The 23496-nt window shown below is 51.9% G+C and overlaps 11 protein-coding genes across 11 annotated transcripts; 6 read left to right on the top strand and 5 right to left on the bottom strand.

Moving 5' to 3' along the window:
• Positions 1-110: 110 nt before the first annotated feature.
• Positions 111-802, bottom strand: Z519_07881 (uncharacterized protein; the record flags this gene model as incomplete). The annotated part of the gene is made up of 2 exons (XM_016765611.1): positions 111-531; positions 615-802. 2 exons carry the CDS (start codon positions 800-802, stop codon positions 111-113), a joined length of 609 nt encoding a protein of 202 aa, XP_016618580.1.
• A 438-nt stretch (positions 803-1240) lies between these two features.
• Positions 1241-5338, top strand: Z519_07880 (uncharacterized protein; the record flags this gene model as incomplete). The annotated part of the gene is made up of 1 exon (XM_016765610.1): positions 1241-5338. One exon carries the CDS (start codon positions 1241-1243, stop codon positions 5336-5338), a length of 4098 nt encoding a protein of 1365 aa, XP_016618579.1.
• A 338-nt stretch (positions 5339-5676) lies between these two features.
• Z519_07879 (uncharacterized protein) lies at positions 5677-6798 on the top strand (the record flags this gene model as incomplete). Its single annotated transcript, XM_016765609.1, has 4 exons — positions 5677-5800; positions 6071-6262; positions 6379-6531; positions 6713-6798. 4 exons carry the CDS (start codon positions 5677-5679, stop codon positions 6796-6798), a joined length of 555 nt encoding a protein of 184 aa, XP_016618578.1.
• A 311-nt stretch (positions 6799-7109) lies between these two features.
• On the bottom strand, positions 7110-7706 carry Z519_07878 (ribose 5-phosphate isomerase; the record flags this gene model as incomplete). Its single annotated transcript, XM_016765608.1, has 2 exons — positions 7110-7394; positions 7494-7706. 2 exons carry the CDS (start codon positions 7704-7706, stop codon positions 7110-7112), a joined length of 498 nt encoding a protein of 165 aa, XP_016618577.1.
• A 784-nt stretch (positions 7707-8490) lies between these two features.
• Positions 8491-9408, top strand: Z519_07877 (uncharacterized protein; the record flags this gene model as incomplete). Its single annotated transcript, XM_016765607.1, has 1 exon — positions 8491-9408. One exon carries the CDS (start codon positions 8491-8493, stop codon positions 9406-9408), a length of 918 nt encoding a protein of 305 aa, XP_016618576.1.
• Positions 9409-9662: 254 nt separating this feature from the next.
• On the bottom strand, positions 9663-13317 carry Z519_07876 (uncharacterized protein; the record flags this gene model as incomplete). Its single annotated transcript, XM_016765606.1, has 3 exons — positions 9663-9930; positions 9980-13234; positions 13289-13317. The coding sequence occupies 3 exons, from the start codon at positions 13315-13317 to the stop codon at positions 9663-9665; spliced, it is 3552 nt and encodes a 1183-aa protein (XP_016618575.1).
• Positions 13318-13849: 532 nt separating this feature from the next.
• On the top strand, positions 13850-14643 carry Z519_07875 (uncharacterized protein; the record flags this gene model as incomplete). Its single annotated transcript, XM_016765605.1, has 3 exons — positions 13850-14006; positions 14082-14248; positions 14464-14643. The coding sequence occupies 3 exons, from the start codon at positions 13850-13852 to the stop codon at positions 14641-14643; spliced, it is 504 nt and encodes a 167-aa protein (XP_016618574.1).
• Positions 14644-15004: 361 nt separating this feature from the next.
• On the bottom strand, positions 15005-17049 carry Z519_07874 (uncharacterized protein; the record flags this gene model as incomplete). Its single annotated transcript, XM_016765604.1, has 5 exons — positions 15005-15483; positions 15607-15990; positions 16105-16565; positions 16622-16730; positions 16794-17049. 5 exons carry the CDS (start codon positions 17047-17049, stop codon positions 15005-15007), a joined length of 1689 nt encoding a protein of 562 aa, XP_016618573.1.
• Positions 17050-18144: 1095 nt separating this feature from the next.
• Z519_07873 (uncharacterized protein) lies at positions 18145-19041 on the bottom strand (the record flags this gene model as incomplete). The annotated part of the gene is made up of 2 exons (XM_016765603.1): positions 18145-18558; positions 18736-19041. The coding sequence occupies 2 exons, from the start codon at positions 19039-19041 to the stop codon at positions 18145-18147; spliced, it is 720 nt and encodes a 239-aa protein (XP_016618572.1).
• Positions 19042-19934: 893 nt separating this feature from the next.
• Z519_07872 (uncharacterized protein) lies at positions 19935-20753 on the top strand (the record flags this gene model as incomplete). Its single annotated transcript, XM_016765602.1, has 2 exons — positions 19935-20042; positions 20097-20753. 2 exons carry the CDS (start codon positions 19935-19937, stop codon positions 20751-20753), a joined length of 765 nt encoding a protein of 254 aa, XP_016618571.1.
• Positions 20754-21318: 565 nt separating this feature from the next.
• Positions 21319-23341, top strand: Z519_07871 (uncharacterized protein; the record flags this gene model as incomplete). The annotated part of the gene is made up of 4 exons (XM_016765601.1): positions 21319-21662; positions 21751-22289; positions 22338-23167; positions 23219-23341. 4 exons carry the CDS (start codon positions 21319-21321, stop codon positions 23339-23341), a joined length of 1836 nt encoding a protein of 611 aa, XP_016618570.1.
• Positions 23342-23496: the final 155 nt, after the last annotated feature.

Genomic DNA, 23496 nt, shown 5'->3' with positions numbered 1-23496 from the left:
CCCCCCCCCCCCCCCCCCCCCCCCCCCCCAACAACAACCAAACCAGAATATTAGTACAGAGTAAAGCAACCCAAGATATCAGGTGTGGTTGTGAACAACGTTCCCCATCCTCACAAGGGATTATGGTTGCTCAATATTTCCTCCCTCACCAACTCTGCTAGCATCTTATTCTCCAATGGTTTCCCGTCCAACTCGCCTCCGGGCTTCAACAGCTCCTTCATAACAACGCCTTGCTTCAACTCCCCCTGCGTCGTCTTCCTCAGCGTCTCTATCTTCCCCCTGACCACCGTCCTGAGAGCCACGGGGTCCATCAACTTCACACTCCCCACCAATTCGTCAATAACCTCCATCTCTTTTTTTTGCTTCTCCGCCAGGTCCGGCCGTTTGGCGGCTTCGGCTTCCTTGATAGCCGTCTCTGTGGCAGATTTCCGTTTGCGCAGTAGTGCTAGAACCTGGAGGTCTGTTTTGATGGGCGTGGGAGAGGAGGCCGCTTGGTTGATTTCGGAGATGGTGCCCCGGAGGACAGTTAATCTTACCTCGGGTTATCTCAGCATCTAAAGGTATCGGAATAGAGTATATACCAGACGGTATGTGTGTGGCGTGTGCTGCCTTACCTCGACGTGTCCTTTGCGCGCATGGCGCTCTTCAAGTCATTCTTGATCTTGGCCAGCAGAGGTGAAGCTGGAGCTTCAGTCGATGTAGATGACCAGCGCAGGGCGGAAGCTGCATTTCTACGGATACACCGAGAGCAAACAGGTTGGTCGAAAAGAACTAAGAGCCTAGAATTGCGGATTGATGCCATGTCCCAGGGCTCAACAAACAGCAGGTCGTGACGGGCAGGTAAGGGGATCAAGACACACTAGTAAGTCTACAGTCGAAGTAGAGCAGAGGAGAGCAGTGAGAGGTACAAAATTGTTTACGCGAGTCATGGTTCCTGACGCTAAACTACTTTTGGCCTATCCGCATTACTTTCCATCTCCGGTCGCCTCGCGTTTACATTTCCATCTTTGTCTCTATCAAACCGCAGGTTGACACTTCTGCGAGCACTGGCGTCCGGCTGTGTTTGGGTTGAATATTTCGCGTTGTTCAGTACGAAACCTTTTGTGACCGCGTCGCCTCTGCACCGACATCCGCAATCGCTTTTTGTGCTGTCGTTGCGCGGCGGCTTGTCTTGCTTGATGTCTGTTCACATTTGAGCCCGACCTCCTACGCTTGACAACGACGAGAATCCCGGCGCACGATGGGCTCTGTAATTGCGCAGACGCCCGTCCGGCCTGTGCCAGGCATCTGGCCTCAGACTCCTGCCGCACGCCCTCCAGCAATACCTGCTCCTTCCTTCCAGTCTCCCACGACACCAATGTCCCGCCCGGCTCTCGTCCCTTCTCAACCCTCGACGACCCTCATCACCACGAATCCTCCTGAAGCGCCCGTTCAAGCGTCAATGCGGCCACCCGAAGCACTCGAGCCCGTGGAAAGGGCTGCGCGCACCATCAACGAATCTCTCGCAAGTGAATCGCGATTCCCAGAAGTCGACAGTTACTTGTCCCAGGGTTACTCTGCCGACTATGATATCCAGTCTTCGACAACATGGGCGCCGTTTCAGAGAGCCGGTTTCTACAGGATCCCAGACGAGATATTCGAGCAGTATAATAATGCGCAGTTGACGACGAGTATGGGACTATTTCCCGAGCTGAGGTATGCTTGGACTACAATCGACAATGCCCTGTACATGTGGGACTACTCTGCATCGAGGCCCGAACTACTGGGTTTTGAGGGACAGTCGCACAGCATCCTTGCTGTTAAACTCGCTGTCCCTCGCGCGGGTGTCTTTCTACCGAATATCAAACATGTCATTGTCATTGCGACAACTGCAGACATATTTCTGCTGGGCCTGGGTACAGACTCGAGTCCAGGCGGCTCACCTGCTCTTTCTCTGTTCCAGACTGGTATGTCGGTCTCAGTTAGGGGTCTCGATGTCAGTGTCATCGCTTCCTCCGCAAAAACTGGGAGGATATTTTTTGGTGGCAGGACGGACAATGACATATATGAGCTCACATATCAGCAAGAGGACCGGTGGTTTGCAAGTCGATGTTCGAAGATTTGTCACACTAGCGGTGCTGCCAAGTCTTTGACGTGGACGTTCAGCAGCTTCAGTCACGGGCATCGGGAGTATGTGGAACAGATCGTGGTGGATGACAGCAGAGACCTCCTTTACACCCTTTCTTCCGCCTCTAATATTCGCGTATTCCACATCAAGCCCGAAGGCGGATTACCGCTTTTGGTCACAAAACCCGCATCCGAGATCTACGATAACATCGGTCATATCATTAACCAGAGCGAATCCCTTAACAATCGAGTCAAGATTGTATCGATATCAGCTCTACCGGCTGCCGAAGCGTCAAGATATCACCTGGTAGCCGTCACAGCAACTGGTTATCGAATATACCTCAGTGCCAAAAGCGCCACAAGCTACAGCTACGGGTCTTCAGCTCGAGCCGGTGCTCCAATCAGCGTACAGGCACAACATGTCAAAGTACCACCGCTGTCGTCCAATACAGGCCATTCAAGCACATGGGGTACGGGTTCTTCGAGCGATGTTCATCAACCTATCAAGACCTTGACGACGACTCGACTTGCTGCGCGGTACTCGCCCGGATACTTCTTTTGCTTCACTGCTAGGGATGCCAACTCACCGACTGACCAATTATTTATTTCTGCCCCTGATGCCGGTAGACTACTGAGGAGCTCCGAACCTGGGCAGACAAGCCGAACCTCGGAATCTGCAATCTGGCTCTCACTGGGCAGCCGAGCAGAGGACATAGGGTTGGTGATCCCATACTCTGCTCCCATCTCAAGCCCGGTCGGCTACGGGAATGACTTGGCCGTACAATTTGACAAACCTATCCCAGAAGTCGCAATCTTGACGAACACCGGCATCCACATCATCAGAAGACGCCGTTTGGTGGACATTTTTGCGGCCTTGAGCAGTCAAGGCGGTGGACCCGAAGGATTTCAGCACGAGGTCAGCAACCTGATTCGGGCGTATGGGAGGACCGAGACTCTGGCAACAGCGCTCGCGGTCGCCTGTGGTCAGGGAGTTGAAGACACCGGCAATGCTCAGTCGATGCGGGTCAACGACCCGGAAGTCCTCGAGCTTGCTCGCAAGACTTTCATTGAGTACGGCGGCAAGCCAAGCATCAACCAAAACTCAATCACGGACAGATCGGTCCCTTTGATCGACGCTGTACGACCGTCGCCACGCCACGCGGCAATTGCTTTGTATATTTCACGCTTATTGAGATCAACGTGGAAGAACGTGATTGCAGTCGAGTCGACCACACCAGCCGGTTATCAGATCAATCCTGCCGTACCTCTGAAGAAGTTGAGGGACGTCCAAGAATCGTTGTCTGCGCTCCAACGCTTCTTTCAGACGAACAAGAGCTTCATCAAAGGTCTTAGCGGGCCTGATGATCTTTCAGCAACAAGCACCAAGGACGACGAGATCGCCCTGCAAGGAGAACACCGTGCCTTGCATTCACTAGTCAAGTTTACATCAGACACCATTGAAGGCCTCTCTTTTATTCTAGTCTTATTCGAAGAGAAGGTTGCGGAGATAGTACCTTTGCTGCCAGAGACTTCCCGACCAGAGATGCTGAAGCTTACTTTTGAGGAACTCTTCACGACAAAGAAAGGTTATGAGCTTGCGAAAGAGCTCGTCAAAGCCATTGTGAACCGCAATATCGCCAAAGGGTCCAATGTCGAGACAGTTGCTGAAGCGCTCCGCAGAAAGTGTGGGAGCTTTTGCAGTGCGGACGATGTCGTAATATTCAAAGCACAAGAGCAACTGAGACGAGCAGCAGAAGCAGGGACGAATGGTGACTATTCGCGAAATCTTCTTAATGAAAGCTTGAAACTCTTTGAGAAGGTAGCCCACAGTCTACCCCATGACTACCTGGAGTCGGCTGTGAAACAGTACACGGATCTGCAGTTCTTCGCCGGAGCCATACAACTTGTCCTCCGGGTTGCTCACGAAAAGGACAAGGCTAATGAGGCATTGTCCTGGATGGCGGAAGGGCGGCCAGAGCCAGATCCTCGGAAAGCAAAATTTGATCTCAGAAGTCAGTGCTACGACCTCATCCACGCGGTCGTTGTCGCGGTGGATAAGACCACAGAGCAAGGACCAAGTTTCGTGGATGGTCACCCAACGATAGCTGTGACCAGGCGGAACGAAGCATACGATGTGATTAGCCGTTCAAAGGACGAGGCTTTTTTGACGAATCTCTACGATTGGTATCTGCAGCAGGGATGGTACGATCGCCTGCTCGCGACGGAATCCCCGTTCATAGTCACTTACTTGCAACGCAAGTCGTCTGAAGACATCCTTTATGCGGATCTGCTGTGGAAATACTACTGCCAGACGAATCAATTTTCCGAAGCGGCCAAGATTCAATTGCAACTTGCCCGAAGCGCTTTCCCACTTTCGCTTGAAAAGAGAATCGAGTATCTGAGCAGAGCGAGAGCCAACGCATCCACCTACACCCCGGGAGGTAGCCGTAAGACGAAGCAACAGTTACTGCAAGAAATCACCGAACTCATTGACATCGCAGACATACAAGAAGAGGTGCTCCAACGCCTGCGTGACGACTATCGACTCGGGCCCGATCGAAGACAAGAAGTCCTCGATCAAGTCAACGGACAGATCCTGGACATTAACACGCTGTTCAACCACTATGCGGACAATGCCGGGTACTATGACCTTTGTCTCCTGATCTATCAAGTTGCCGATCATCGGGATCCCGCACAGATCAAGCAAACTTGGCAGCAGCTCCTCCAGTCGGTGCATGACAAGGTCCAAGAGGAAAAACAGATCCTGCCGTTCGAAGCCATTGCCGACGAGGTAAGGAGTCTGGGCAGCAAATTACGCGTGTCGGAGACGACGTTCCCTGTCCAGACTTTACTACCCATCTTGGAAAAATACTCATTCGAACATCAACGCAACGTAGCGCCTCCGCATTGGGTCGTTGACATTTTCCTTTCCCTAGAGATTCCCTGTGAGCGGCTTTTTGAGATCTTGGAAACGATCTTCTTCTCGGGCGACGCTCCCTTTGTGGGATCTAATCGCAAATACATCGCGTCGGAATTGGTCTATGTGGTGGGCAGATGGTTCCACGATTCGACACGGGCAGGGTCTGTGATCTTTGGGAGTGAAGCTGCGGCGGCAAGAGTGCGGGAGACAATGCAAGCCTTGTTGCAGCAGGGGAGAGCTGCAGGCCTAGATGAGGAAACGACAAGGGTGGCCCGGGAGGTTGTGGAGAGAGTCGGTCAACTTCTAGGATGAGAGGTCATGTTTGCCCTGCTTGACACGATGCATTTTGTAAACGATGTGCCGCAAGAGTCATAACCAGGTAGTTGGGTGGGCATTTTGGAGTCTCGCAAAGGCCGACATGTGACAGTCTTCAGGAATTACAAGACAGTCATTTATATGGTCGGTTGCACCGAATAAAATTGGAATCTGACCAGCTTTCCCGATTGAGAAGCCCCTGAATTTCTCTTTGGTTTCTCGCTCGCGCCGAACGTACTTCTTGTATTGTATTGAACCGTACTACCTACCTATTACCTACATCTCCACTCCAGAGTTTGTCCTTCTTTTACCTCGACCTGTATAACTACACAAAGATGGCAATCTCACCCACGTCAACCACAGCGCCGCGACAGCACTCCCGCCGCCGCCCACTGTCGGCCAGGAAGCTGGATGTCCTGTATCTGGGCTTCTTCCTCGTGCATGTGCCCATCATGTTCTGTAAGTTTGTTTCGAGTCGTTTCGCAAAACACACCCTAGTTCGCAGCGATTGGTCAGATATCCAAGAGCTCTCACACGTCTCTCGTTTTCGCTCTCCATTCCCAACACACAAGAAGGAAAAAGGAAGAGGGGGAAGTAGTCTGCCTCTTAGCTAGACTGTACGGATTTCATGAGGATTGGATGCAAGGCTTAACCCCCGTTCCCCCCCTCGTCTGATCCAGGCCCCGTCTCCCCCAAGGAAAACACTGATATTGACATTTCTACTAATAGTGGTCGACCTATGCTCGATCCTCCCGTCGATCCTCGTCTCGCCGCTCTCACACTCGCTGCGAACATACCAGCTCCAGCGCTTTCAGGACAAATTCTTCATCAGCCCGCCAGCGTGGTTCATGGCCTACATGTGGATCGAAGCTACGTATCATGTGCCGATTAGCTTATGGATGGTTTGGGGGATTTTCAAGGGTAAGCAAGCGTTCAAAAGTTCCAGGACTCGAGCGCAACTTCTTTCCGCCTCGTCCTGTCTCGTCCTTCAAGAGCTTCCTGTGCGTTCGATCTCACACCGCTGAGAACTGCCCCAGATCATCCGCTCGTCCCGCTTCATCTCCTGATCTTCGCCCTCGAGGTCGCCGTCACAACGCTAACGTGCGTCGTGGATATTTCCGACTGGGAAGGTTACACCTCTGCGCAGAAATCAGACCTGTATGGGCTCTACGTCCCGTACTTGGTTCTAGGTACGTACGTCCATTCTTTTCTTCCCTCTCCCCCCTCCTTCACGGGCAGTGTGTGAGTGCACGCGGAAATGTGGTCTTTGTTCTTGGTATGAATGCGAAGCTCTGCCCAAGGCTGGCTGGGACATGGTCAATTCAGAAACATTGTTTGGCTAACGGTCTGTGGCCCTGTCTGTGAATTTAGCGTGTTTGATGGGCGTCGACGCGTTTGTCAGAGTGAAAAGGCAGATTCTGCACAGCGCCGGTCCGGAGAAAGGGAAGACGGCGTAATGCGCAAGACTCGTTCCGGACTCATGACCCAGGCCAGGGCTGGATCGAGGCTGCTTTGTTGTTGCATCGTTGATATTGAAAGTATCATATATAAGAAGGTGCGGGATACATACATGCTCTTCTATATGCACATAGCAGACTTTTTGCGCAGAAACCAAATCCAGATCCCCCCCAACAAAAAACATGCTGCAACCCACACATGCAAAGAGCCGGGCGTGGCGCAGATATTTGTCCTCGTCTTCTTCGTTGTTCTTCTTTCCCCCATCCCTCTCTTCTCTTTTGTGGCGATTTCCTCCCCTCTCCATTGTCGCTCACAACTCGCCAAACTGCTCCTCGTACTTGGTGATATGGGCGACCTTCTCTGCGCTCGCGCTCGTCTCATCAAAGCGCAGCTCGACCCACTCGTCGACCAGCTTCTTGGCCAGTTCGAGGCCGATGACGCGCTGGCCGAAGCACAGGACCTGGGCGTTGTTAGAGAGCACGCTGCGTTCGACGCTGTAGGGGTCGTGCGCGGTCACGGCGCGGATGCCCTCGACCTTGTTGGCTGAGATGGCGACGCCAAGACCCGTGCCACAGATGAGGAGGGCGCGGTCGGCCTGTTGTTGTTTGTATACACAGCCACCAGGTCAGTAAACAGCGCTTCACTTCCTCTCGCTCGCTCCTGTCCAGAAAGGAGGAGAGGGCAAAAGCCGTACCTCTCCCGACTTGATCTTCTTGCACGCATCGACCGCCAGATGCGGGTATGCGGTGGCGTCGTCGGCGTCGACAACGCCGACGTCCAGAACGTGTGTCACGCCCGCGTGCTTCTTGAGAACCTCCTTCAGGGCGGTCTTGTAGGCGTGGCCGGCGTTGTCGCTGCCCACGACGACGCGGATGGGGATTTTGGCCGTGCCGTTGGTCGTGGCCATGGTCTTAATGAGGGATCGAGTTGTGTGGGTGGTGGATGTCGGCTTCGGCTGGATTTAGTTCGTGTATGTGTAGCTGGAGGTTCGCAGTATTATTATTGGGACGATTGAAGTACGGCACTCGAGAAAAGAGAGTATAATATAATTTATGTGTCTGGGCGCCAACAGCTAATTCCTGGTCAGGTCTCCGGGGTCTCTTTTTGTTGAATTGCCTTGCCAGCTCATTTGCCGTCGGGCGGTCGTGCACATCACTGCGAGAAGCGGGCGACGGCGTCCATCGCCGTGTCCGATGCCCGCTCCTTGTTTGCCCTCGCTCCCCGCTGGCGTCATGGCTTTCAATGCTCTTTGTTTCTCCAAATCCCGACCGTCGGGACTGCCGTATCCAGACATCCGGGCCGGTTAAATTCAGAATAAAAGTTTTAGTGTGCGCAGGCACACGTGGGGGCTTGGGATGGTGGGGGACGGGCGGGATTGGATTCGAGAATCTCCCTGCATGGGGCGAGTACATACCTAAGGTACTCCTTGTAGGGTATCAAGGTGCTGTATACCGAGCAGACAAGCAAGCAAGCACACAAAGGAGAGATCAGACCGTGGATGGATCGATATGTGAACAGATGGATAATTATGTATTGATTGAACTCTGACCAAACACAACCCTCAAATTGCTTCAGCTCCAATACTCCGTACTCGTCCATCTCGCACTCTGCTGCTGGTGCTCACTGGAGACGACAACACCACTCAACCCACCACCACAATTACGACCAGACATAACAAACCACCAGAAACAATGTCTGGATCAACACCATATCCTCATCTCCCCTCCAAATTGATCCTCACTTCGACAAAGGCCTACTTCTCCCCGTCCCGCACACTCGCATACCTGGCCTCCCTCCTCGACCCGGCCAACAACATCCTCCCCCTCCTGCAGAGACATAGCTCCGACGTCCTCTTCGTTCTCATCCCGGACTTTCTCACAATCCATCCGTGTGCAGACGTTCTGAGCTCGAATTTCCCGCCTTCTTCATCAGAAGGAGGTGATGGAGGCGGGAAGCGCCTGGACACTTGGTCGTGGCCCATCGCTCTCGGCGCCCAGAACGTCTACCCCTCGACCACCTACGGCGCCTTCACCGGCGAGATCGTTGTACCCGGAGTCAAGGAACTAGGTTGCTCTATCATCGAGCTCAACCACGCCGAGCGCCGTCGCTACCTGGGCGAAAACGACGCCACCGCCGCCGCAAAAGCTGCCGCCGTCTGCGCCGCGCACATGGTTCCCCTGGTGTGTATCGGGGAACTGGACAAGCCTGATCTCAGAGGCCCCATGAGCCAGGCCGTCGGCGTCGCCATAGCCCAGCTGCGCCCACAGATCCAGAGCGTCTTGACCGCCGTGCCGCTCGACGCCCCCGTCATTTTCGCGTACGAGCCCGTCTGGGCCATTGGCGCCGCCGAGCCCGCCGGCGTCGATTACGTCGGCCCCGTCGTACAGGCCATCCGAGAGGTCGCGAGGCAAATTGCGCCTGGGAGAAGAGCGGACGTGAAGGTCGTGTATGGGGGCAGCGCCGGGCCCGGGCTGTGGAGTGGGAAGAGCAATGGAGGAAACGGATTGGGGCAATGGGTCGATGGGTTGTTTTTAGGCAGGTTTGCCCATGAGATTTCGGGCGTGAGGGGTGTCGTGGAAGAAGTGGTTGGAAGTTTGGGAACAAGATGAACGAAGGACCAGACTCGTTGAACAAGATGAATTTGGGCTTCATCGCCGCATCTGATCGCCAAACAGCACGCAGAAGACCACCCAACTTCTTCAACCACAACACATACTCTCGTCAAGTCATAAACTCATCATCCAAACCAACAGGTATCTCCAAATGGACCTAGACCGTTGCTTCCAATCATCTCTCATCACGCCCAAGATGCCTCCCAATGAGTTCGACCGCCGAGGACCTTTCGACACAGGCAAACAAACCCTCAACCCTTCAGCTCGCCAGGCGTCATGACGGAAACCACACTGGTTCCTTCGCTAAACCTCGTCCGGAAAACACGATTGGCGTTTTGAAACATGCCGTCCTTCAAACTGACGACGATAAATTGCGAGCCTTGAAACCTTGTTTTGATGATCCGACCGATGTTTTGGGTGTGCGAAAGGTCCAGTGCCGCGTCCACTTCGTCCAGGATATACATTGGAGCGGGCTTGAACTGTAACAGGGCAAGGATGAGGGATAGCGCAATGAGCGATCTATGACGATCAATTAGTCCTGCGGCGACTGGACAGGGAGAAAACATACCTTTGACCACCAGAAAGCTCCGTGAGGCTCTGTTTCCACACCTTGCCCAAACACACCTTCACCTCCAACCCTTCCTGGATTCGATCAATATTGTCATCCAATGGCACCAATTTTGCACTGTTGTTCCCGGGCAAGAGGTCCGAAAAGATATTCCCAAAGTCCTCAGTGACTTTGCGCCATGTCTTGATGAGGGCTTCTTTCTTGTACTCGTCCAGCGTGCTAATCGTCTCCTCAATCTTCTTCTTGTCCCGGATCACTGTACGGAGCATGTTTTTCAGGGATGCCTCTTTCTTCTCGACGCTATCGATCATGGGCATCACCTTGGGATTGATCTTCTTCTTCATCCCTTGAAATCTCTCAGTGACGTTTTTCAGAGTTGCTCGACTCTCGGATAGATTCTTGCCGTGGAAATCATAAGGGGTGCCGGCACGGCCGAATTGATCTTTGTTATCTTCAATCCAATCATGTTCCTTTTCCAGCGCAGCCACCAGTTGCGCAGCTGCTTGGGCGTCTTTCTGGGCTTTCTCGACCGCATGGCCCAATTTTTGTACCTCGAGCGCTTCTTCGGCGATCTGTTTGGATTTCTTAGACTTGGCCTGTTCCAGTTCGCGCAGCTCGTCGTCGAATCCCATCAGTTTTGCTCGTTCGTCGTCGAGTTGGGCTTGTGCAATATCATGGTTGCTCTTCACAGTCGCTTCTTCTTGCCGAAGGGTTTGGAGTTCTTCTTTCTGGGTCTCAATCGTGGTATCGGCCTCGGAAAGTTGCTCCAGAGCAGCATTTAAATCGCTTTCAGCCTGCTCACAGTCAATCTTTGTATCTTGCAATTCTTTCTGAAATGATTTGATTGCAGCGGATGTCTTGGTGAGTGAATTTTTCAGGTCGGCCAATGACTTTTCGAGTTCCTTGAGCTTGCTGTCCTTGTTCTTGCTAAAGTCATCCATGTCCTTTTCTATCCCCTTCACATCTCTTGCTGCTTCGGTTTCTCTGGCTTTGGCATTTGCCATATCTTGCTTTAGCTGCTCGATTGTTGCTTTCATCTCCTCGACTGCCTGGATAATTGACGAGGAAGAATTGCCAGAGATCTGCTCCTCTGCAAGTTTGATCTCGTGACATTTGAGATCTAGCTCTTGCTTGACGGACTTGATATTGGCTAGCTTTGATTGCTCCTTCTTCATTGTCTCTTGGATCTGCTGGAGTTCTGCTTGATGCTTCTGTAATTCTTTCGTGACTTCATTCAGTTTCTGAAGGATGACAAGAACACCGCTGGAATTCGGAGCACTCCCTCCAGAAAGTGTCCCTGATGGGTCGTAGACATCACCCTCAAGCGTCACGCTCTTCAGCCTAACTGCTGGATCGAATGTCACCCGTTTCGCTGTTTCTGCATCCTGGCAGATCAATGTCGTCCCAAAAACGTAATCCATAGCGGCAGATACTTCGTGGTCGTACCCGATCAAGGACAAGGCGAGATCAACCTTGCCGGGTGCTATTCGCTGTGCAGCTCCAACCTTCTCCGCTGAAGCTCTAAAAGCCGAAATCTTGTTTAGAGGAATGATGGTTACTCGTTTTTTCAGCTTTCCGTGCTGGAGCAGCTGTGTTCCAGTGTCTGCCGTGTCGACGACAACGTTGTACAATCTACCACCGGCACATATCTCGAGAGCGGTGCCGGCGACAGATTTGTCCTTGTCCAAAGTAAAGAGTTGGGCAACCAAACCTTTCACCCTCGAACGGTCAAAATTTGGCGAGGGGTCGCTGAAATGAAAGTCAACGTTGGCAACTTTTCGCTTCAGCTCGTCGGCTTGTTGGGTCAGACTCCGGATACTCTTTTGAAGAGCAACTTCCTGCTCCCGCATCCTCTCTTCGCGGCCAGGTTCAAATCCCGATTTTTGCAGGTCGCTGTCCAGCTTCTGTGCTTCTTTACGGAGCACTTCAAGACCTCGGAGGAGGTCGGCGTTCTGTTCTCGGGCTTTTTTGGCTCGTGGTTCGTCTTCTTTTATTCGCTTCTCAAGGTGTGAGATCTTCATCTTGGCTTGTTCTTGTTCGGTGGTCGCAGCTGTCAACCGGTTTCTAGCTTCTTGCAGTTGGCCTTGATACCCACTTTCTTGCCCTTCACGGGAGGCGACTCCGGTCTGCAGCGTTGACAGGAGCTCTTCCTTCTTCTCGACTTCAGAGTTCTGAGAATCATGTTCGGCCTTTGCACTGTCCCACTGCGACTGCAACTTCGCGAGCCCTGCCTTCTTGTCTCTCACTTGCTTTTCCAGGTTCGTGACAGATTTCGCAATGTCTTTCTTTTTCTGCTCTTCTTCAGACAAACTGGACTGCTTTAGATCAAGCACGGTTGCTAGGCGTACAAGCTCATGGCTCAACTCTTTTACCTGAGCCTCGATTGCTTGAAACCGGCCGCCTTTGCGCATCTCCTTTTCTCGAACAGCGCGGACGCGTTGAGCGTCTTCGTCCAAGTTCTCAATCTCGCGTTTCAGCTTAACGGCATTCTCCTCCAGGTGTTGTACTTTCGCTCGCTTGACTTCGTGTTCTTGAGTTGCGCTCTTCATCCTTTCGCCAGATCGAACATAGTCTGCTGCAACCACCACCCGTGTCAATCTCTCGAGCTCGCTTTGTGTTTTTTGGTAGTCCAACCACGCTCGCTTCTCGCCGCGTAATTTGTCCAGTTTGGGCTCGATTTCTTCTCGCAACAGGCCCTCTATCTCGACCACCTTCATTTCCTTCTTCGCCATTGTCTTGACAGCTTTTTCTTTCCGATCTTCAAACATACGGGTTCCTGCAGCTTCTTCGATCATTGCCAGAATTTCAGCTGCTTTCATATTGAGAACTTTTGTGATTCGTCCCTGCATGATGATGAAATTCGGGTTGTTGATGTTTAATCCGACGCTCTGGAACAGGTTCTGTACTGTCGTCTGCTGCGCTCGGTGACCATTGATGAGATACTTGCTTGTCCCGCCCATGACTATCTGTCGCGTCACGCTAATCTGCGCATATTCTTCGAAGCCGATTGGACTAGTGCTCTTGTCGCTGTTGTCAAAAACAATCGTGACGCTGGCTTTTGTTACTCCCGCTTGGCCGCGCTTGTAGATGAGGTCTTGGAGGTTCTGCGCTCGGACGGTGGACATATTGGTGATGCCCAGTACAAAACATATTGAATCGAGGATATTGGACTTCCCGGATCCGTTGAGTCCTGTCACCGCATTGAAACTTTGATCCCAGCCAGAGATGACGGTTCTCTGGCTGTAGGATTTGAAGCTGCGGAGGTTAGTTGATCGAGAATGTACAAAGCAACATTTGCGGAACTCTTACCCGTCAATGACCAGCTCGATGATTTTCATGATGACAATCTATACTGTCAACATAGTCATTCCAGTTCGGCACGTCTAGGCGCATGAGCGATCGATCCTCCCACTGATTGAGACAATCCGTTTGTTGACGCTTCTGAATTTGGTTAGCCAGATCTACCTTCAGAAAGAGGAAGGTGCAGCGAGTGATTCTTGGCGCAGTTTTTGAATCGTGACCTCCCAGAGCTTCTCTACCCTCGGACTCCTGTGCTCTATACCGACCTGGAATCTAGGTTGATTTCACAGTCCATTGCATTTCTTCGAAGACCTCTACGAGCCAAGGATGGCGTCAGTGTCTAGAGTCCTCGTTGGGCCTCCATCGATGACAAGCATCCCCCTGTTCCTCGCACCAGCTTTCGCACGACCCTCCACCACCTCAGCAACATCCTCAACTCCCTTTCGATCATATGCAACAAAAAAGGGCCAAAAGACCAGTCATCCAAATTGGGCACTACATGCACGTCCTAAGATTGACAGGAATAAGAAAAGAGGTGTTTCTGCCATTCGACGGACAGGACCCAGGAGTATGCGAGGACTGTGGAAATATCCCCTTCCAGTGCCAGTAGCACGAGACCACCGAGGGACGGCAGCAGAATACGCAGATTCTGAGGACCATGGACTATGGGGCTTCTTTGATAAGTCAAAACAGGCACTGCTTCCACCTGATGACGAGTCGAGCCATGGTATGTGGATAATCTTCTGCTCCCTTTTACGGAGAGCCGTAATAATGTGGACTGACCATTGCCATGGGAAACCAGGTCGGGCTTGGACGTATAAGGAACTGTCCGTGAAATCTTTCGAAGACCTCCATAAATTGTACTGGGTGTGCGTCAAGGAACAGAATCGAACCTTGACTCGCGAAAAAGAAAGACAACGTTTGAGAGCAGGTTACGGAGAAGTGGAAAGCGAAGAAAGAGTTGCTGTCGTAAGTGTTTTATCCTGTATTGCAACTTGAACTCACAATGATGAACCCCAACCTTTCACTCGCCGATATGAAATCCGGCCTTCAGGGACCGCTTAATCCTTGTTGGTCATGATTCGACCATTACTAGAAAGTTTCTGAGACCAGAATAAACCACGCTCTATCAAACCCTTGGATTCAGTTGAAGATGGAGTGTGCTGATCACATGGCCTTGACAGGTACGCGAAACAATGACCCTTATTAGAGAAGTCCTTGTCGACCGCCAGTTGTCGTACAATCAAGCCCGAATATTGGTTAGCCAGAAAGAAGTGGCCGAAATTCTTGAAGAACCACGGTCCGTTCTAGAGGATGACAACCCATTGGAGCAGATGGAGTCAACTCCACATCAGAGGCAATAGGAACTGAGAAACATGCTCTGCCATTCGAGTCAATTTCTGCATCAAGCAAACTATATTTGATGAGTTTGTGGGTGGCTTGTGGGACTCAACAGCCTCCAGCTGAAGATTCTGGGGATTAGAAAAGAAGAGTCTTAGGATCATGTGTAACAGCCTGTACATCTAAACTCTGGATACCCGAAAATTTGTCTTTAAACCCGCCATCCTCATCGTCCCTCATAGTTGCCAACGTGGACCGCGAACAATGGTGTACCATTTGAGATGAACGGTTCGAGGTCTCCTAGAGTTTCAAAAGCAACGTCCCCTCCTTCACCTCCTCCAACACCAACCAATCCAAACAACGCGGGATCAATGCTCGTTGAAGTCATCGAAACCAAGTCCGTCCCTTCGTCCGTGCCGGTATCAGACCCTCCGCTCCACCAACATCGACTCCTATCCCGGCGTGGGCCGCGACGGCAGCGCCCTCTCGGCCGGCAAGTTCGGCGCGCAAGACCCTGAGCGGTTCCCACAGGTTGTCGTTCCCCTCGAGGAAGTCGATCGAGGGACGCTTCTGGAAGAGCTGTTCGATGCGGCAGCTCGCGGCGCGGGCTTCGGGGGTGTTGCTCAGCACCTCGTGGCGGAGGACCATGGAGAGCATGGTGGCGACCGAGTGCCATGAAAAGGCCCGGACGACAGCCCAGTCGAGACTGTAGGGCGTATAGAAGCCGATGAGATTCTGGATGCTTTTGCAGAAGTCGATGGACAGGTGGTAGACTTTGGCTTCGAGCCCGGCCCGCTGTGTCTCGTTGATGCCCCTCGCATTCAGGACCGATTGGAGTTGTATCAATCTGAGCCTTTTGAATGCTTAGCGGAAGAGGTCTTTCGCGAGCTTTTGCAGTATGTCGTTCTCGTCCAGGGTTCTAATGTAGAGGATGTCCAGTCGATCCCGGGCTTGCCGCAGGACCTCGTTTTGAAGATCCAAATAACCGCGAACTGTTATAGAGGGCGTGAAAGTGTTGTTGAGGATAAACATTGCGAGAGCGCCCACCTCGTAGTGAACCAAGGCTAACGTCATGCCGGTAAATCTGTTCTGCTCTCGAGGACGAGTTGAAGCGAACTCGGTAGTATCCCAGTCCGAGTCGTCCTGGTTTTGAGGAAGAGAAGTATCATTGTGAACGGGCTGAATCATTGGTTGGAGCCCATGGTTCTCAACACACCAGGTATCCAGAAGCGCAAGGCGATGCCACAGTCGTCGCCGTAGCTCGATCTGCCACGGAGAAAGAGAAAAATGTGTCCCATCGTGATTGAGACCCATTCGTCTAGCCATTGCAAAAGCCACGGCTAGGAGACTGCTAGCGTGGAGCATTCCACCTGTCCAGAAGAAAAGCGTCCGAGAGAGCAGTGAGCGGTTTGATCATGTCCTTATCGAGACATTAAAACATACAATGTATAGCAAGAATGTCTGCAGCGTCGATAATGACTGACTTGTGGTGAGGTCCATTCGACTCAGACTGTGCTCCGCATATGAGCGATATCGCGAAAGCAACACCTCTTTGGACTCATGAAGGCGAAACTCGACCAGGGTTGAGCACATCGACAGCAGTGCTAGAGAGTAGACCACGAAGAGACGGCATCCGAACTCAGTGGGGTTCGCAGACACACCGCGGCGGAAATGATTCAGTTCGAGCAGCAGCGTCGGCTTGTGCAGAATCTTGACAAATGGGTCCACCTTGTCAAGAAACATCTGAATTAAGAAGTCGCTTTCGGATATGGGCGGGTGGGCGAAAGCAGGTTGGCTTTGACCACCTGTGTAGGGGAAGAAGAAAGCGTCCCTTTGCGACTTGGGTTCTGCTTGCAAGGTAAATTTCAGGTCTCCTACCGACATGACAAGATCAGACTCGGTCCCGAAAAAGAAATTGCAGGTTCGATGCAATTGGAGGTCTGCACTGAACGAACTTCGTCATACATAGCAGCCCAGAAACCTTTCTGCAGATAGCGTGACCTGTCCTTGTCGAATACAAGTTTGCCATCTGTAGCACCATCTCCTGGCGTAGCAGCTTGACCGGAGAACCTGTGTAGGATGTTCTGGGTCATGGTTTCCATCGGGTTTCCTGTTGAGGGGACGGGCTTGAGTCCTGTCCTTCTGTTGAGCTGTCGACAGGAAACGGACTCACCTTGCTGTGGTCGACGACTCAGATTTCGTACGAGGTCTTCGAGCTCAGCGACTCGCCTGGTCAACGGGTCATTCGACTTAGGCGTGCGTCGGTTCACTAGACGGCCTGAGTCCTCGTAGACGCACTCGACGCCGAAGCGTTGACAATTGAAACATGGCTCTGTCTTCGAACACCTGACCTTCCTCCGTCTACAGTCGACGCAGGGGAGATCCTGCGTGGGTAGAGGCGACTGTTGCGGAGGTGACTGATGGCTCATCTCAGGAGGGAGAGTCAGGGCGTTTATTGTGGGTGGACACGGAGAAGTGGAACGATAGGTTGAAAATTCCGACATTGACGGTGGCATTTTATATGCTTCAGTTGAAGCGACTTAATGTTGGATTGAAATAGGCCCATCGGAAGCTGGGGCGTGATGCCACAGGAACGAGGCAGCTATATCCATGTTGACGAGCTCAATCATCTCCTTTGTAATATGACAGAATCAGATCGCCCAAGCCCTTTATCGGTGCTCAATAAAGTCGGGCATATTAACCATGGGGAAGAGTCACTTTGCTGGAGAGGTCTTTTGACGCAAAGCAACCTAGGTATATAGGGGTGAGCTACGAGCTGTGAGAGACGGATTTCTCATGGTGGCGCCGCTGCGGAGCCTGTTTGTTCCCGGGCTTCCGCAGGGGAGGACAGAGTACAAAGTATCACCACCACGACAGATATACCAAGTATGTATCATATCCCACTGGACTTACCTTGATGTTTAGTATACAGAATGACGGCTGTGGACTGGCCCTGGGGGCTTGTCCCAAGCCTCCCCTAATGACCACGCCGGAGACTGCTGCGACTCACAACAAGCTAATGAGCATCAGCCAAAATCCTCATGATATTGAACGAATATTAGTGAGGTGTGCAAGGTGGCAAGGCTGTCTCAGTTTCCCTGCAATTCCAATAAGACATATCTGTATGGTGAACCATGTAACATGCTCAGTGAGGCGCGATAAAGCTCACAATTCTATCTCTCGATCCTCCAATACTGCTATCGTTTAGCTTACACCAATCTATCCGTTAAGCTATGCGTTGGCGATGATTTGAACCATCTCCAGAGTAATCCTCGCAAAAACATTCAAAACATCAGCCTACAAGTTCATTTGAAAAGAGCCCGGTGCATCAGACTTGGACGGAGGGCGGTCAAGGAAGGGACGGGGGCAATCATGCAAAGCTGGGACTTTTGAATTGGTGCTGCTGGTGTCTAGAAGGTATGGGCCCCCGAGATCTTCCTGTATCTGTACCAATATCGACGGATGTGTCGCCCTAAAGCCCAACCTTTCCGCGCGGTTTCCCTGCACCAGCATGTTTGCGGCTATCAACGACCCAATCTCTCCTTCCCTGCCTCACTAGCCTCAGCCGCTGGCACGCTTTTCGGCTCTGGTGAGGGCACGACGCCCTTGGTATGCAGAACCTTTGCCAATACAGAGCTCAATTCTTTCCAGGAGACCCACTCACCATGAAGAATATAGTACCTGAAGTAGGCGCTGCCCGTGGGTTTCTCCGTTCCAGCGATCCCTACTATCTTTGTTTGGAATGGAACGGCATTTTCGACATGGACGGTGCTAACGATGGCCGAACCATCGCCGACATACGGGGCGAATTTGGCATTGGAAGTAAAGATGTTGTACGCAACCCCCAGGTTTGCGCGGGCCCGATGTTGGAGCCGTAGGTGATTGCAAAACAGACAACGCAGGTGATGATCTTTCGACGTCCTCCTGCTTCGAGCACCCTGACCCCAAATCAATACGTCAAACTCCCAACAGGTAAGACGTCAGGAACTCTTACGGTACGTCCCTAGGTCCGTTGAACATGCCCCGAACAATCTGTCGAATGTCATCTTCATTGTCGGTCCTGTTGCCCAAGTCAGAAACATATTCGTGCCTTGTTGCAACTGCATGAGACGGACATTCCACACTTTGCTGTCAGGATTGAAGTTGCCGCTCTTGCCATTATCAATAAAATTCCCCGTTCCAGATATATGGATCAAAGTGCCCTTGGCGTGCTCAGGTCTTTCTTCCATTCCTGAGATCACGCTGTTGATGAAGCCACCCTCAAAGGAAGAAATGGCATTGACAACGGTATCATGGTCCCGGCTCAATGACCGTACCAAGTCTGTATCGGAGATGGAACCATGTACGATTCGATCCGCATCGGCGGTGCCTCTAACCATTCGTCGACATTCGTGTTGCGCAAAAATAACGTCAGAGGCCATTCAGGACGGGGCTTTTTGGCGTCAACGGCTAAACAGGCTTGAATTCGGTCAGTGCATGTTTTGAGAGCTTGGTAAAGTTACCAACATCCAATGAGGCCAGTTGCCCCGAAAAGGAGCACGGAGGGCATGCTGAGAATCGACCACTTCTAGTCTCACAATGGCGAAATACCTCTCTGTACGCAAGTGATTGCTGTGACAGACCTTTTTGGAGGGAGACATCCATGTACAGATGCTCATGATATACCCTCTTACAATGAGCAATTAAATCTTCAACATTCACCGGTCTAGTAGATGTCGCGCCATGGTTTGGTAATTCATCGATGGTTACTCAGAAGATCGACCGCCCGGCGAAGATCTCTCATCCGCTCGGACCCCAGAAGATGCCGTGCGAGGTTGTTTTAGATAAGCCACCTGTCGGCGAGCCATATTCTCGCCGAGCGACCGAACCAATGGAGGTTGAGATGTTGGTTTATGATCATGTAATCGTCCTGCCGGGGCTCTGGTAACTTCAGTAGTAGAAAACGCTAGAGCGAGTGCATTGTCTTTTACAGTCAGTAGCCTCGTCGGGATCTTGCTAGTAGAATCATCACTTCCTGCACCATCAGTCAGCGGTCCACAATAACGACGGAGCAAGGGAGGAAGAGCGGCTGCGAAACTCCCGACAGGCCGCACATGCTCTCTAAGACGGGTGGATGTTATGATTTTACGATGATCACACAAGCCCTGCTGAGAAGAAGCGGGATTCGTTTCCATTCCACGACACGCTCGTATTCAGATAAAAAGGACCCTTCAGCAGCTCCTTAACACTTTCGACTCTTCACAGATATACACCCCTATATTTCCAGAGACTGCTCATAAGGGATTCTTCAGTCGTTAGAGCCCAGCAAGATACTATGGATCAACAATACCTCAAGGGTAAGACAGCAATTGTCACAGGGGCAGGAAAACCAAACGGAATTGGAGCTGCATCGGCAATTGCGCTCGCTGAACACGGCGCCAATGTATGCTCCTCGACACCGTTTTCATGACAGAAGGGGCTGACAGTTGGGATCCAGGTTTTGATCCATTATAACAACTCGGCCGGGCCAGCAGAGAAAGTTGTGGCCAAAATCAAGAGCCTTGGGGTTCAATCTATCGCCGTCAAAGCCGATGCCTCGAGTGCTGACTTTGGAACCACTCTGGTCAACGCTGCTCTGAAGTCTTTCAACACAGAAACCGTCGACATCATCGTCAACAATGCAGGATTCGCAACCCCAAATCCCGAGGGCATCGCATCTGTCGGATTTGACGAGTGGGACTGGGTGTTTCACATCAACGTGCGAGGTCCTTTCGTCCTCATTCAAGCAGCACTGCCGCACATGAAAACCGGAGGCCGTATCATCAACATCGGCAGCATAATTTCTCGCCTCGGTTCATGGATGTTGCCGGTCTATTGTGCGTCCAAGGGAGCTCTGACCTCGATGACAGTGGCAATTTCAGAAGAGCTCGGCCCTAAGGGTATCACAGCCAACGTGGTTTCGCCGGGGCCCATTACCACTGACTTGTCCATGGAAGGGTCATCAATTGGAACAAGACTGAGGAACAATCAGCACATCAAGAGGGAGGGCACACCGAAAGAAGTTGCTGAGACGGTCCTGTTCATGGCGAGTCCAGGGGCATCGTACATCACTGGTCAGGTTATACATGTGGACGGGGGTATTGCTTTCCCGTGAAGACAGTGGGAGAGTTAGATTGGCGCTTGGAATGCCGGAACGTCCCGGTATAGAGGACTCAAATATTGGGACATGAGGATGCCAGTAGGTAACCTTGAGCACGTACCTAGGTAGTGATGCATCACCAACTGCTCGGACACAGCGTGATGGCCGAGGCAATCCGCAAAGTGGCTGATTATAATACTTCTGGTGCATATTGCTTTGCGAGCCCTAACTCTTATCTGGGTGTCACTGAGATGCAATGTCAGGTGGGAGTTAGAATCTGACAATGACACTGAGCTGGAAATGAGACAGGCACGATTTCACTCGCTCGCTCGCTCTCACACCCATACAGACCCCCACATCCGCGAATAAGCGGGGGCTTCCCCCACAGCCTCGGTCCCCCAGCCTTCCCGCTCGCCGCTTACTCGGTATATATCATTCTTCCGCCTATTCATCTTACACTATATAGCTGGCTTTAAGTTCCTCCACAGTCCTCATCCCCTTGCGAGGATATCTCCATCACGTTTACCTTTTCTCCTCATTCTGCTCACACTGGTTTGAAAGTGAGCTCACTCTCACCATCATGTCTGCGTCGACTATATGCATGGGTCAGTACCTCTTCCGACGGATCAAGCAACTCGGAACAGAGCATATTCTAGGCGTCCCAGGTGATTTTAATCGTACGTCCAACTACCCTTTGTCCGCATACTTACAAGATCACACTCTGACCACCCGGCGCTCTCACCCCTCAGTCACTCTTCTCGATGAAATCTACAACGTCTCAGGCTTGAAATGGATCGGCTGCTGTAATGAACTCAACGGCGCATATGCTGCTGATGGCTACACGCGGATCAAAGGCTCTCCGGCTGCGCTGATCACGACGTATGCCGTTGGGGAATTGTCGGCGATGAATGGCGTGGGAGGCGCGTAAGTTTATTCTCGACCCAGGCGCCTGTGGGTGGACGTTTTGCTGGCCTGGACCGGTTGCTGACTGAAAGTTTTGAGGAGAGAATAGGTATGCAGAGCATGCAGGCATGATTCATATTGTCGGCATGCCGGCGAGATCGCTGCAGAAAGCGCGAGCGATGTTGCATCACACCATGAAAGCTAACATGGACCACGCAACTTACATCCATATGGCAGCACCCATCCGAGAAACCCATGCATACCTGATGGACGACAAGACCATGGCAGAGGAGATAGACAGAACCATTGCGGCCTGCATACGGAGTCGACTTCCGGTCTACATCTACGTCCCCGTCGATGCTGTGTCGGTGCAACTGGACGCAAAGCGGCTAGAGACGCCGCTGGACGTGACCGTGCGGAACGGAGATGGCAAGACCGAAGACCAGATTGTCAGCAGTACGCTCTCCTTGATTGAGAATGCCTCGAACCCAGTGATTTTGGCCGATGTCCTCGCAATACGACACGGCGGGCAGGAATTGACCAGAGAGCTGGCTGAGCTGACTCACTTCCCGAGTTATTCTACCCCATTGTCTAAAGGCATCATCGACGAGACACTTCCCTATTTCAACGGGCTATACAATGGGAAAGGTGGGTAGTCAGATCTAAATTCCTTTCCATTCACTAACTCGTTATGAGTGTCCTTCCCCGGGGTGGCTGAGGGTATCGAGAGTTCGGATCTGGTCCTCAACATCGGCCCACTTCTCTCAGACTCCAACACCGGGGGGTTCACGAGAGAAATCAAGGATGACAATCTCGTGCTCCTTGGACACGACTCATGTCAAGTTAAAGATCAGAAATTCGATGGCGTCCATTTCCTGCCTGTCCTGAGAAGACTGGTTGCGGAGCTGAAAGCAAATCCTCAAAAATACAACCTTCCCCGTCCTCCCAAAAGCCCCAGACTCGAGACACCCGTGCTGAACGACTCAAAGTCTGGAGAGATAAAACAATCGTATGTTTGGCAACGACTCGGTCGGTTCTTGAGGAAAGACGACATCCTGTTAGTAGAATCTGGGACAGCTCAATTTGGAATGCCAGATGCCACTTTCCCACCTGATATCAAATTCATCACCCAAACTTTTTGGTCATCCATCGGATACACCGTTGGCGCCTGCTTCGGCGCCCTAATCGCGGCAAAGGAGCTGAACCACAGCGGGCGCATCATTTTGATCGTCGGCGAAGGAAGTCTCCAGATGACAGTGCAAGAGATTGGATCATATATCCGATATGGATTCAAACCCATCATTTTTGTCGTCAACAATAACGGGTATGCTATTGAAAGAGCAATCCACGGACCAGAGCAGGGATACAACGACGTCAGCGTGTTGTGGGATTACCAGAAGATGCTCGAGTTCTTTGGAGCAAGAGAGGACACTAGTGTGAAGGCGAAGAGTCGAGCCACGAAGACGGTCGAAGAGTTGGAGGCAGTCCTGAACGACGATGATTTTGCTAGTGGGAACAATATCCAGGTACGTCTTGCTACACGCACCGCGTAAGATCCCGCACTAAAATCTTTCTAGCTTTGTGAAATCTTCTTGGATACATTCGATTATCCGTGGAGATTGACACAGCAGATCGACATTTCTAGAGCACGGATGAAGCGAGAAGCCGAGAGACCTACTGCGGCGACGGGCGAGGCATGACCATTTTCGCCCCACAGAGGTCGCGATGGCGAAGCCCTTGTTCGAGAAATAGATTTTCCAAAGTTTTGTAGGACGACGTGGTGCAACGAGTACACACTTAGACGACCTGTATGTAGGATTAAACGTTGAGATGTCGCTGACGAGGCTGAGCTCCC

Source organism: Cladophialophora bantiana, assembly GCF_000835475.1.
Source record: "Cladophialophora bantiana CBS 173.52 unplaced genomic scaffold supercont1.11, whole genome shotgun sequence".
NCBI lineage: Eukaryota > Fungi > Ascomycota > Eurotiomycetes > Chaetothyriales > Herpotrichiellaceae > Cladophialophora > Cladophialophora bantiana.
The sequence above is the reverse complement of the archived record's forward strand: the minus strand, read 5'-3'. Positions and strand labels throughout refer to the sequence as shown.